At 37.1% G+C, this 14,826-nt stretch overlaps 1 protein-coding gene across 5 annotated transcripts in view; it reads right to left on the reverse strand.

Moving 5' to 3' along the window:
• CFAP47 (cilia and flagella associated protein 47) overlaps positions 1-14,826 on the reverse strand; it is a 502,530-nt gene that overhangs the window by 145,332 nt on the left and 342,372 nt on the right. For all 5 annotated transcript variants that reach the window (XR_012026084.1, XR_012026085.1, XM_072815366.1 and 2 more), the window contains one exon: positions 5,907-6,004. Coding sequence is in view for 3 of the 5 variants with exons in the window: in XM_072815366.1 (XP_072671467.1) it covers positions 5,907-6,004 (98 nt within the window). In the remaining 2 variants the exon portion in view is untranslated. The remainder of the gene's footprint in view (positions 1-5,906; positions 6,005-14,826) is intronic.

Here is a 14,826-nt window from a genome sequence, read left to right on the forward strand (position 1 = left end):
TAAAATTTTTTTTTCAGATTTTATTTATTTATACATGAGAGAGACAGAGAGAGAGGCAGAGACATAGGCAGAGGGGGAAGCAGGCTCCCCATAGGGAGCTGGATGTGGGACTTGATCCCGGGACCCCAGGATCACGACCTGAAGGTAGACGCTCAATTGCTGAGCAACCCTGGTGCCCCCGAAGGGTAAAATTTTAAACTAAAAATTAGTTGAAAATGGTTGGCAACTCACAAATGTTTTGTATGAACGTTTTTACATTTGACGCCAAGGGCATTAGTAGTGTTTTTAACTATGCTCCTGAAGGGGAGAAAATTTTGCCATCCCAAGATATGCCTCTTTGGCATATTGATTATTTTAAACTGGTTATTTTTAACAAACAACAAACACACTAGAAGCTCCTCGGAAAACCAAGTAGGAGTTACCCTATTGTAAGAGACATTTACATTTATACAGAAAATCTGCATTTGTAAGAGTGTCTCCCACACTACACTAGGAAGCGGTGAGGGATGACTGAATCTCTAGAGACTCTTAATCAATGGAAAAGGCAAAACTTAAATCTGTATAACAATATTCCTCTTATTTACTATGCTTTTCCTATTCACCCCCCATAAAACTGACTTCCCACTCCCAACATTTTACTGTATCTTTAGCTGAAGATGGGACTTAAGATGAAGGCTTTGGCCATTTTGGAGTGTTATTCAGTGTCTAGGGTCTCTCCCACGTACACAGGAAGGATGTATACATGTTATTAAACTTCTGTTTGATCTTCTCCTGTTAATTTGTCTCATATCAATTTAATTCTTAGACCAACCAAAAAACCTTCAAAGGTATAATAAATGTTTTCCTCCCTGACACTCTTCTCTTACTAACTTGTAGAAAGACTTCTGAGTTTCACCATTAACAATACAGTGAATTTAACTAAAAGTTGATTATAAGATGAATAAATTAGTCATTCAATTGTCACTGACAGCAGAACAGATATTATAAAGGCTATGACTGATCTAAAGCTTAAAGCATACGTTTTATTCAGACACTAAGGTTTTGTTTTCAGAACACATTTATAACACTGCTGTACATTGAAATTATTGTCAGTAGGAAGATAGTGGATTGCTCTCATCATCCTCACATAGCCAAACTATATGACATACGATAAATTTTTTAAGGTTAAACAAGATGGAATAGCAGATATCATGCTAAAATTTCCAAGAGAATACTAAATAATTTACACCAAGAGATAATGGACTGCTAACAACCAATTATTGTTTACTGTGAATATAATCTGATTTTTGGAACCTACTCTAAGAAGTAACCAAATTTATGTGCCTCGAGGGTATAAATATTTCTTACATGAACCCTATTTTATAGAGATTCTGACCATTCATTTCTAAGGAAGATGTGAAAATTGGGTTGAATGTAGCAAAAGCTGAGATACAGATGGAAAATCAGCTGGCTTAGTATCTTGAAAACTCCATTGCTACATCTGATGATCTAAGGTTTAAATAAAATATTTCTCAAAAGTTTGGCAAAACAGCAAATGCAGTAAAAAAAATATTAGGAAAGAGTATATAGGTAAGGACAATAATTTTAGCATACTTTTGAAAGTATTTGGAAAACTTCTTCAAGAAGTGCACAAAGATTTATGTGATGGGATTATTTAAAAGAATCCATAGGGCAGCCTGAGTGGCTCAGCGGTTTAGCACTGCCTTCAGCCCAGGGTGTGATCCTGGAGACCCAGGATGAGTCCCACGTCGGGTTCCCAGCATGGAGCCTGCTTCTTCTTCTGTCTCTGCCTCTCCCTCTCTCTCTGTGTCTCTCATGAATAAGAATCCATAGCATCTCCACCAACTAAATCATCTTGTCTGAGAGTTAAAGAGTGCATATGTTTTCACCTTAGGCAGTTACTATTAGAGAGGTGGGAAAATGTAATAATTTGGCAACATCACTGTCATTAGTAGCCTAACTGGACTGAGGTAGTCAAAGAAGATTCCCCTTTGCCGCCAACCTTAGCTGAAAGTGATCGCTTAGTACAGCACACCTACCAGTAGTGACAAACAAAGCAATCTGACAATTCATGCACTAAATTCTGCTCCTGCATTGCAATGTAAAACTACTAAATGGAACGGAGGCTCAGGAATTGCATTTTCATTTATGTAGATCTTGGAAGTAAATTATTAAATATTTTTATGAAATAACTATTTAACTATTCATAATGAAAAATAAAAGCAATATTGAAATTGGTAATAATCAGAAGAACATATGCAAACAGGATGAGTTATAGGTATCACACTGTGGTACCGAAATCAGAAAGTTTTAAAGTAAAAAATAACGGGAAATCAACACAAACTGAATGAGAATTACATGTGTTTTTTAAAAAACAAAAACAAAAACAGAAACAGGGCGGCCTGGCTGGTTCAGTTGGAAGAGCATGCAACTCTTGATCTCGGGGTTGTAGATTTGAGCCCCACATAGGGGGGAGAGATTATTAAAAAATAATAATAAACTTAAAAAAATCAAACCAAGCCAAACAAAATTAAAAGGAACCATAGGTTCCAAATGGTGTCACCTAGGCCAAGTCTCCAAAGCAGAGGCTTAATACATAATCTAATTGCAGTTTCAACTCCCCCAGAAATGTAGTCTTAACTGGTCAGTTAGGAATTTTTTGATGGGTGTCAATGAATCTGTCATACATACTTTCCATCCCTTAAAGGAAGATGAGCTAATCAGCATGATAAAATCCCTCACTCTTTTCCCTTAAGGAAAAGAGCTACCTTGGCTGAAACAATCTTTTTCTTTTGCTAATAAATTTCTTGCCCTACCTTCCATCTATAATAACCTTCCCTTTTGTACAACTCCTTAGAGTTCCCCTCTACTGCCTAGATGGGATGCTCCGAATTCCAGAATTGTTGAATAAAGCCAATTAGATCTTCAGATATACTTGGTTGAATTTCTTGTTAAAAATAATTTATTTGCTTTAGAGAGAGAGAGAGAGAGAGAGCATGAGCAGGAGGGGCAAAGGCAGAGGGAGAGAGAGAATCTCAAGCAGACTCTGTGCTGAGTGTGGAGCCCAATGTGGACCTGAGGACCCTGAGATCATGAACTGAGCTGAAACCAAGAGTTGGATGCAAAATTGAATGCACCACCATGGCACCCCACTTGATTATATATTTTTTAAACACAATAATAATGAAATTTATTACATAGGGAGGGGCAAGTCTTTTATGGAAAATGGACAAGGGCTATTATTTGAAAATTATTTATGAAAACAATGTGCTCCTGAAACTGTATATGCATATATTAAATTTAAAAATGAAAACATATTTGAAGTACATTAAAAGAAACTGTTTTCTTCTTGCTCAGTCTTACTTATCCACATAAAGTACCCTGATGGTGTATGTTTCTCAGTTTGTGTGATAATCTTTACCATTCAAAGTTGAGAGTTAAAAACTCTTAAGTTCTATCAGTTTTGCTTGAAAGGTTAACATCTCTTCCCAAAAGGGGGGCACATTATATACCATTTTGTGAGAATATATGGAGTTGTTTGTCTATTAGTATTTTAGAATCACATCCTTTTTTGTTATTTTGGATTGCATAGCTATACTCACCTCTATATTTTAAACATACAGTTAATAAGGGACTCAATGTCTATCTTTTTTTGAGGTGCCACCTCATGGTCCCAATTTCTCCTGGACCCATTTAAAATGTTTTTTTTTTTTTTCCCTCCTGTGTCCTGACAAAGAGATTTCTGTTATTCCAGTGATCATTTTCCACTGCAAGTAGTTTTATAAAGTTTTGTCATTTAAAAATAATATTTAAGAAATATTTTATTCTCCAGTGATAACAGGGTCACAGAAATGGGACATTTTCATTGAGTGAAATGACCCTATCATCATCATATTAAATCATTTTCCACTTAGAAGAGAATGCTTTTGCAAGCTACACTTGAGTGCATCTCGGTAGTTTAACCACCCATTTTCTATGTCTCAGTGGAGATTTACCCAGAAATCAAGTGGGCAAGTAATTGATTTACAGACAAAGTATTTTTGTCTTTTTAAAGTTTTTTATTTGTTGGAGCAAAAGTTCAAGATTCTAGGGACGTCTGAGTGGCTCAGTGGTTGAGCATGAGCCTTTGGCCCAGGGTGTGATCCTGGGGTCCTGGGATCGAGTCCCACATCTGGCTCTTTGGTGGAGCCTGCTTCTCTCTCTGCCTATGTCTCTGCCTCTCTCTCTGTGTCTCTCATGAATAAATAAATTAAATCTTGAAAAAAAAAGTTCAAGATTCTAAATATTCAATTTTATGAAAAATCTATCTGCAATTTTTAAAAATGAAAATAACTTTTATCATCATTTTAAATATTTGAGTACTAACAATAAGAAAATTAAGTCAAATTAAAACATGGTTAAGAGCAATTAATACTGTCCTCATGTTTCATTTAAACCAAGACTCAGTATGGGGCACCTGGATGGCTCAGTCGGTTAAGCATCTGACTTCAGCTCCATGATCTTGGGGTCTTGGGATTGAGGCTCCATGTTCAGTGGGGAGTCTGCTTCTCCCTCTCCCTTTGCCCCTCCCCTCTGCTCATCTTGTCTCCCCCTCTTGAAATAAATAAAATCTTTTTTTAAAAAATAACCTACCAAGATCCAATATTTATTTACTTTATTAAGTAATCAGAACAATAATGGACATAGATTTAGTAACACTTTAATAATTCATATAAGACAATCCTATTCTTAGTCACTATTATTTAAAATGCCAAATCTATGTCTGTTACTTCAAATGTGTTTCAAAGTGAAAGGCCTGATGTAGAAACCCGAAAGAAACAGTACTGTAAGAGTCAATAGACTATAGGAACCAAAGGCAGGTCTCCTCAAAATGAACCACTTTGGTACAAAGATTACTTTGAGTTAAAAAGCAACCAAAACCAAGCTGATTCAGGAAAATCTCTTTACCTCTTTCCTCAATTGCATAAAAAGAATTCAAACAGAAGACCTTCTCCAGGAAGATAGCTATCACCACAGATAACTACATTATACAATGAACTGGGTGTGGAGGCAGGGAGGAACCGAGCAAGGCCTGTTTGATCAAAGTTCTCTGTATCACCTTCTTTCTAAGAGGCCCAGCAAACATTTGCATACCAAATATTTACTCTTTTTCATCTTTATGTAAATTGCATTCCTTCCCTTTGAAGTCTCAGACCCCTACCCTCTTCTCCTTAATTCAGAATGACATATGTACCTCATTTTGCCTGTGTTTGGGATTCCCATGTCTATGTGCATTCCGCATACATACACTATTAACTTTGATTTTTCTCCTGTTAATCTGTCTCATGTCAATTGGTTCTTAGTTCAGCTAGAAAAACCTTGAGGGGACAGGATATTCCAGATCCCTGACAAAAACATAATTCTGCTTTTATCGTATGTGTGAGGGTATGCATGTAGGCTAAGGTTAAGTTTGCTCTTGGTAACTCTTGAAACATTCATGTAGCATATTAATCAGTAAAGCTACTATAAGATACCATAGAGCTGGAATGTCTGGGTGGTTCAGCGGTTGAGCGTCTGCCTTCCGCTCAGGCCGTGATCTCTGAGTCCCAGGATCGAGTCTCACATCGGGCTCCCTGTATGGAGCCTGCTTCTCCCTCTGCCTGTGTCTCTGCCATTCTCTCTGTGTCTTTCATGAATAAATAAATAAAATCTTAAAAAAAAAAAAAGATACCATAGAGCTAAAATAGGTTTTCCATAAGCACTTAAGGTCCATATTACTGGATTTAGAATAAAACTGCTATAATTTGAATAATTTAACCTAATATGCTCATTTAATCTGGATTTTTTTAGGGAATCGCAATTTAAATGTACAACAAAAACTCTGTTTATAAAAAGACAGAGTCTATGAACATTTAATGGGTTCTTACCAGAGAAATGCATCTCATTTCAATAACTTTTACTGGTGGTCCTGGAGAGCTATGGATCTCAAGAGAATACCAGACTTGGAAGTTGCTAACATCATCATCTGGGAAAAAAAAAAAATCTCTTAATGTGGCTTCAGAATACCATACTTAACATAAAAATTTGAGAAACATCAATAGATATCATGTCCAAACTCTTTTTGATAAACTCATTTGTCAAGAGAGCCAAGGAGAGGGTGAAAAGCTGGCTGCATTACATTTTTGAGTGTGAAGAGAAGCATCATCTTGCATGGCCATGAGCATGCCCCATAAAAGCTCCCCATCCTCTACCTGCCCCTGGAATTCATTATAGTCCCCACTAAAATAAGAATATTTTACTTCTAAGTTAAGAATTAATATTTCAGGGGTGCCTGGGTGGTTCAGGTCATGTTCCTGGGTCCCTGAGATCTAGCCCTGCGTGTTGGGCTCCCTGCTCAGTGGGGAGTCTGCTTCTCCCTCTCTCCCCCCTCACACTCTCTTTCCTTACCTCTGCCACTATTTTCGTTGCTCTTTTGTAAATAGATGAATAAAATCTTTTAAGAAATTATTAGGGGCGCCTGGGTGGCTCAGTTGGTTAAGCATCTGCCTTCTGCTCAAGTCATGATCCCAGGGGCCTCAGATGGAGCCCTGCATCCAGCTCCCTGCTCCATAGGGAGTCTACTTCTTCCTCTCCCTCTGCCTGCCACTCCCCCTGCTTATGCTCTCTCTCTCTCTCTCTCTTTTTTTTTTTTTTTATTTATGATAGTCACACAGAGAGAGAGAGAGAGGCAGAGACACAGGCAGAGGGAGAAGCAGGCTTCATGCACTGGGAGCCCGACGTGGGATTCGATCCCGGGTCTCCAGGATGGCGCCCTGGGCCAAAGGCAGGCGCCAAACCGCTGCGCCACCCAGGGATCCCTTATGCTCTCTCTCTATCAAATAAATAAACTCTTTTTTAAAAAAGAATATTTCAAAAGAAATAACTAATCATTTCCCCCTAATTGCCAAAACATTCACATATTATACATAGAACTATCTAAGTATTGTGTTATATTTCACAGTGGTACATTTCCAGTACCATAAGAATCCAGTCTAAGGACAAAATCAGGAATAATTGATGAGATTTTTCTTTTCTTGAAAGTGTGAAAAAGGATCCTAGCAATTTAGCCTAAAGGAAGCTGGATTGGGAATGAACTAAGTGGTGACAAAGTAATGTTTACATCTGGGTTCCTGAAAAAATTTTTTTTTAAAGCAAGCATTTCTGTCACTGGTGATATCTAAAGTCATACTTCCAAATCCTGTTACTGGAATCCTGGTCTACTGCAACAGTATTGTGTAGCAGGGTTTGTACTTGCATCAAACTTAAGCTTTCCATTTGGTTAGCCTGATCTGTTCGGTTTCTACTTTGATATTCTTTTTTTTTTTTAATTTTTATTTATTATTTATGATAGTCACACACAGAGAGAGAGAGAGAGGCAGAGACACAGGCAGAGGGAGAAGCAGGCTCCATGCACCAGGAGCCCGACATGGGATTCGATCCCGGGTCTCCAGGATCACGCCCTGAGCCAAAGGCAGGTGCCAAACCGCTGTGCCACCCAGGGATCCCATACTTTGATATTCTTTATTCTCCAGTGTTGAGCTAGTATATGGTTTTAGATGCCCTCCAATTTCCATTATTCATATGCATATTCATATCAGTATTGTCATATTTTAACGATTCCAGGTACTGCTGACTTACTTAGGTAAATCATTAGCCTCTTTGGGCCTCATTTTCCTCATCTGAAATAAGGGGCCCAGACTCATGGAATTCTCACTCCCTTCTGAAAGACAGTGTTGTGTATTTCAGTACATAGCATGGCACTGTGTTGTACTGTAAGGCACCCAACGACATTGTGTTGTATGAAATTGTACTGCATGGTGAAGTGGAGTAGAATTTGCTACCCTACAATACATCTTTGGTATAAATTTGGTATATATTTTGCACTGACTATTTTTAAGAAGCTACAGATACAGAAGCTCTGAAAATTGAGTAAAGTTACCCTTTAGTAAGAGACATTTACATTTATAAAGGAAATCTGCATTTGTAAGGGTCTCCCTCTCTGTACTAGGAAGCTGGAATGATTACATCTTTAGAAGCTCATATCAATGGAGAAGACAGTGGCCTAAATCTATCAAACAACCTTACTCTTGTTTACTGTACTTTTCTGCTAACTTTGCATTTTTGGCTCTCCTTCCCCCAACATCTTTGTCTTTAGTAGGAGATGGTATTTTAAGATAAGGGCTTGGACCATTTCAAGGAGTTACTCATTTTTTTTTCCCTGGGTCTCTCCCATGTATACAAGGAGAGAGAGAGAGTGTGTGCGTGCATGCACATGTTGGGGAGGGGGAGAGAATAGCAAGCAGGCTTCACACTCATCACAGAACCACACACGGTGCTCAGTCTCACCACCCTGAGATCATGACCTGAGCCGAAATCAAAAGTCAGATGCTTAACTGACTGAGCCACCCCGGCACCCCACTTTACTGAACTTCTGTTTATTTTTCTTCTGCTTATCTTTTTTTTTTTTTTTTTGTTATTACAGGGGGGGTCTTGGCCAAGAATTTAGAAAGGTAGAGGGAAAATTATTCCCCCCTACCAAGAGCATTGTATCTTATTGTACTGCAATACACTACTTCATACCATATTATATTATATTATATTATATTATATTATATTAATTATATTATATTATATTATATTCCATTCTATTCTAATACTTTAGCTATCAAGAAATACTTATCAAGTTAGTGGATCTCAGAACAATCCAGACATTCAGAACAATTAGCTAGTGAGAGGGAGACAGAGAAGGTCCATGTGAATTCTTATTCCAAATACTTGTGAGAAGTTCTTGAGGGTGAACTTACTTCTGCATTTTGATTGCCTTCTGTGTTTATTTGTTTTACAGACACCAACTAAATGGTTACCTTGAAACCATTAATGAACAGAGAATAAGTTACCAACTTTATATTGATATTAGGCTACTGAGAAAACCTCTGCTCATGTTTGAAATGGCTGCTCCTTCAATTCTATGACTGTGCTTTACATGCTTTTACGATGTTTAAATGTGAAATCTCAAAATAAACCAAAGTTGTTGAAATGAAAAATGTTTCCAGGGCAGCCCCGGTGGTGCAGCGGTTTAGCGCCGCCTGCAGCCCGGGGTGTGATCCTGGAGACCCAGGATCGAGTCCCACATTGGGCTCCCTGCATGGAGCCTGCTTCTCCCTCTGCCTGTGTCTCTGCCTCTCTCTCTCTCTCTGTGTCTCTATGAATAAATAAATAAAATTTAAAAAAAAAAAAAAAAAAGAAAAATGTTTCCCCTTCTAGGTTGCTCATGTATATTTTACTGGCTTTTCTAATGCCTTAATCCACATTGAACTTACAGGGACAGTAATTCTGGAGAGAAAGGGCTTTGTGACTATAAAGCCTGAATGCCCCATGATTCTGGGTTGGCACAAAGAATAGTCAAACAGTCTGCCCATCTATGGAACAGGGATGGTCTTGGTCAAAGTTCTCCAGAGGAAGAGAACCAAGAGGATATGTGTGTGCATATATAGAGACAGAGACAGAGAAACAGAAGCAGAGAGAGATTGATTTTAAGGAAATGGCTCACATAATTGACTTGGTAGGTCCAAAATCTTCAGGTTAGGTCAGTACGCTATAGATCCAGGAAAGAATTGCGGTACAAATCCAAAGTTGGCCTATGGGTAGAATTCTTTTTTGTTCTGGGGACGTCATTCTTGGTTCTATTAAGACCTTCAACTGATTGGATGAGACCTACCCACAATATGGAGGGCCATTTTTATTCAAAGTTCAGAGATTTAAATATAATTCTCACCCAAAATCACCTTCAAAGAAACATCCAGAATAATATTTCATCTATTATCTGGACACTATAACCTAGCTAGGTTGACACATAAAATTAGCTATCACAGAAACAATAACACTTAATATTTGTGATTGCTGTGACTATCACATAAGGCAGTGTTGTAATGTAGCTGATTTAATTCCTACAGTGCTAAAAATGTACACTGAATATGAGTTTGTTGGTTAGACTAAGATTAAAGATGATATATCAATGAGAACAAAATAATAATTATTAAGCATTGTTTAGCTAAAGGCCTTAAACATATTAAAACTTTTTGCTAATTATAAAATCAATAACATTCACTATAGTGATCTTAGAAATTCCTGAAAAGCTTAAAGATGAAAATTATTCATGATCTCATGACTAAGAGTAAATATTTATTTTTTCTTGTATAAAATGCCAGGCTTGATATATCAATAAAGACATAGATGTAGGGACGCCTGGGTGACTCAGTGGTTGAGAGTCTGCCTTTGGCTCAGGGTGTGATCCCGCGGTCCCAGGATCGAGTTCCACATCGGGCTGCCTGCATGGAGCCTGCTTCTCCCTCTGCTTATGTGTCTGCCTCTCTCTCTGTGTCTCTTATGAATAAATAAATAAATCTTAAAAAAAATAAAAAAGGACATAGATGTATAGATACACAAACACACACACATATATAAATACACTGGGGTATACAAATAATATAAATTTGATATGTCCATATCCATGTATTTGTGTGCAAACATTTTTATCGTTCAGACAATATTTGCTATTACAATTTAAGTTTTATCCCTAATCATTAGGGAAATGCAAATCAAAAACAACAATTAGCTATCATCTCACACTCATTAGGATGGCTACTATCAAAAGAACAGAAAATAGCAAGTGTTGGTGGGATACACAAAAAAGGTAACCCTTGTGCTCTTTTGTTGGCAAATACAGATTGGTGCAGCCACTGAAACTGCCAAGAGATTTAAGTCTGCAGAAAGGCATATAGCCCATGGTTAAAGATAATTGAGAAAAACACCAGGAAGGAACTTAGAATATGCTTTGCTTAAGATAATGAAAATGTAGGGGCACCTGGCTGGCTTAGTCAGAGGAACATGAGACTCTTGATCTCAGAGTTGTGAGTTCAAGCCTCATGACAGGTGTAGAGATTACTTAAATAAATAAACTTTAAAAAAGAAAGATAATGGGATGCCTGGGTGGCTCAGCAGTTGAGCATCTGCCTTCGGCTCAGGGCATGATCCTGGAGACCCGGGATCGAGTCCAACATCAGGCTCCCTGCATGGAGCCTGCTTTTCCCTCTTCCCTGCCTGTGTCTCTGCCTCTCTCTCTCTTTCTGTCTCTCATGAATAAATAAATTTAAAAAAATCAGTTATACCACTATGGAAAACAGTATGGACAATCCTCAAAAAATTAAAAATAAAACTTCCATACCCACATTTGGGTATTTATCTGAAGAAAACCAAAATAGTTACTTGGAAAAGATGTATGAACCCCCATGTTTTGCAGCATTACTTACAATAGCCAAAATATGGAAACAGCTTAAGTGTCCATTGAGGGATGATGGGATAAAGAAGTTGTGAGATATACATATAATGCAATATTATTCGGCCATTAAAAAAAAAAAAAAAAACAAGGAAATCCTACCATTTACAACAACATGGACAGACCTTGGAGACATTATGATAAAGTGAAATAAATCCGAAAGAGAAAGAAAAAACTGTATGACCTCACTTCTATGTGGAATCTTAAAAAAAAAAAAACCAACTCAGAAAACGAGATCAGACTTGCGGTTATCACAGGTAGAGCATGGGGCGGAGAGGAGGAAAGGTGGTCAAAAGATACAAACTTTCAGTTATAAGAGAAATAAGGACTACAATGTAATTACAACATGATGAGTATAGCTAACAGTGCTGTATGATATATAGGACAGCTGTTAAGAGTATAAATCCTGAGTTCTTATCACAAGGAGAATTTTTTCCTTCTTTTTCTTTCTTCTCTTTTTATTGTATCTATATGAGAAGAGAGATATTAGCAGGATCTATTGTAAGCTTTTCACAATATGTAAAGCAAACCAGCATGCTGCATACCCTAAACTTATATAGTGATATATAAGTATATATATTATATATACAATATATATATAATATAGCATGTCAATTATTTTTCAATAAAAGTGGGAAAAAATTATGTGGGAGTAATATGTATTCAAAATTATATAAATAAAAATTACATAATTACAAAATTATATAAATATAATTGTAAAAGTAAAAACCTTAAGTTTTAATTATTCAACATAATAGATCACATAAGGAATGTTCTTATAGAAAAATAAATGTGCATATCTCTGATTATTTTATTCCAACTAATTTCTTAGACTGAAATAATTGGATCAAGTGTATAAAAAAAAATCTTAAAAGTTTTAGGGGTGTCGGGCTGGCTCAGTCAGTAGAGTATGTGACCCTTAATCTTGGGGGTGTAAGTTTGAGTCCCATGTTGGGCACTGAGATTACTTAAAATTAAAAAAAAAAGTTTTAAACATTGTAAATGCTCTCAAATTCCCATTATAATGCATAAGATTGTCTCTTTAAACGTGACGCTCCTCCAAAAAAAAAAAAAAAAAAAAAAAATATGTGACCCTCCTCAAAACTGTCACTAATATTTTTCAAGTTTTTCTATTTGGAAGGTTAAAAAATTCTTATTTAGTTGTTTTCATTTCTTTTTTTTTTGTCCTAGCTTTATTGAGGTATAACTATTAAAAATTATATTTAAGGTGCACTTTGGTTTGATATGGTATGCATTATAAAATAATCACTACAGTCAAGCTAATTAACACATCCATCATCTCATCTCACATAATTACTGATTTTTGGTGGGGGTGGTGAAGACACTTAAGGCCTACCTTCTAAGCAAATCTCAAGTATACCCACCCACTGTAGTGTTAACTGTAATCATGTTGCTGTACATTAATTAGTTCTCCAGAACTTATTCATTTTACCTAACTGAAACTTCCCTAATTGAAAAGAGATTCACTGCTGAGCAATTGGTAAGAAAAAGTCCTGTGTTATTACAGGAGATGGAAAGGTTAATACTGTCTGATATCAGCAGACCACTTTGAAAAACTGGGGATACTTGGAATATTATTAGATGCATTTTTCCTAGCTCTTAATCTACCTTGCAACCTGTCATCATGAAGATTTTAAAATTAGATATCACTCCTTTTTATTCCATTAACATGATGCCATAATATTCTGATTTTCTTTCAAACACTTTTACCTGGCTTTCCTTCATAGTTCTTTGCATTAGATTTCTTTCTTTCTTTCTTTCTTTCTTTCTTTCTTTCTTTCTTTCTTTCTTTCTTTCTTTCTTTCTTTCTTTCTTTCTTTCTTCCTTCCTTCCTTCCTTCCTTCCTTCCTTCCTTCCTTCCTTCCTTCCTTTCTTTCTTTCTTCTTTCTTTTTTTTTGCATTAGATTTCGATGAGGGTTTCACTCCTAGCATAATCCATCTACAACAGTCCTCTATTCTTTGATCTTAAATCTTTACAACCTATTTTTTTGTCTCAGCTCCAAATATTCGAATGATGACTATTGCCACATAAATGTCTAGCTGTCACATCAAAATCAGGAAGTACAAAACTGTGCCAAGCATTATAATCTCCCAGCCTTTTTATTTCTTCTTATTGATAGTTCAACTAAATTACTCCATAATATGGCTGTCTCAGCATCCATTTTGTGTGGCCACATGGGCTGCATGGGATTTATTTATATATTTATATATATATTTATTTATTTATTGAATGGGATTTAAACTGACAGTAGCCTCTCTGGAGAGTGCACACATCAGATACCAGCCTACATGGTTACAAGTAAATATAAATTTCTGATATGGCTCCCTAACCACCCTTGTGATAAGCACCCTTCTCTGCCTCTCAGGGCCTTCCCTTTGTGCAGCGCTTGGATGAGACCTCCATGATGCTTACCAGAATCCTACTCTTTTTGGTTTGAATTAACCAAATCTGGCCTCAGCCTGGAACCCCGAAGCATTCTGCCTGAGAACCCTAATGTCCAGGTCTTTCTTCTCTCTTTGTCTGCACCCTGCCTCAACCTCCCTATGTGGCCTGTCGAGGAGTGAAGTATGCATTCTCCAAGATCTGTGAGTAATGAGCTCTATTTCACTTTTCCTTGTGGCCTTTTGTTGAACTATAACACACCATCTGACATCCCAGGGGTCTACTTAACAAATGTTATTTTAACCAAGTCCCAACATTTCTAAATGAATAGTTTGATATTTTTCTATTCACCAAGATACAAACAAACCTTGTTCATGTTTGAGATCAATCCTCTCTTTCCATCTCCTAAGAGAGTCATCTAGTGGCACCTGGGTGGCTCAGTCGGTTAAGCGTCTGCTTTGGCTTGGGTCATGATTCCAGAGTCCTGGGATTGAGCCCCACATCGGGCTCCCTGCTGAGCAGGGAGTCTGCTTCTCGCCCTCCCTGTCCCCAATCCTGCTTGTGCTCTCTCTCTCTTTCAAATAAATAAATAAATAAATAAATAAATAAATAAATAAAATCTTTAAAAAAAAAAAAGAGTCATCTAATGCTAGTCTCTAATGCTTTCCATCCTTAATGGTATGTCTCTATCCTCATTGCCACCATAAAATACATTGTTCTCTTCATTTCAAAGCCAGTTTGCTGTCCCAGTGGCCTGTCTAGCTGGCCTCAACTGCTGTTCCCTTTCCAAATCATTTTGAATAGTGCCTAAATATCACTCTTAATCCATGTATCCTGTGATGGTTAATTTCATGTGTCAACTTGGCTGGGCTCTGATGCCTAGTTGTTTGTTTAAACACCAGTCTTAGATCTTGCTGTGAAGGGTCGCCCTCCACAGTGGAGTTTGAGTAAAGCAGATTACCCTGCATAATATGGGTGTACCTCCTCCAATCAGTTGGAAGCCTTAAAAGCAAATACTGAGGTTACCTGAAGAAGCCATTCTTACTCAAGACTGAAAGAGAAACCCTGT

Source organism: Canis lupus, chromosome X (assembly GCF_048164855.1).
Source record: "Canis lupus baileyi chromosome X, mCanLup2.hap1, whole genome shotgun sequence".
Classification (NCBI taxonomy): domain Eukaryota; kingdom Metazoa; phylum Chordata; class Mammalia; order Carnivora; family Canidae; genus Canis; species Canis lupus.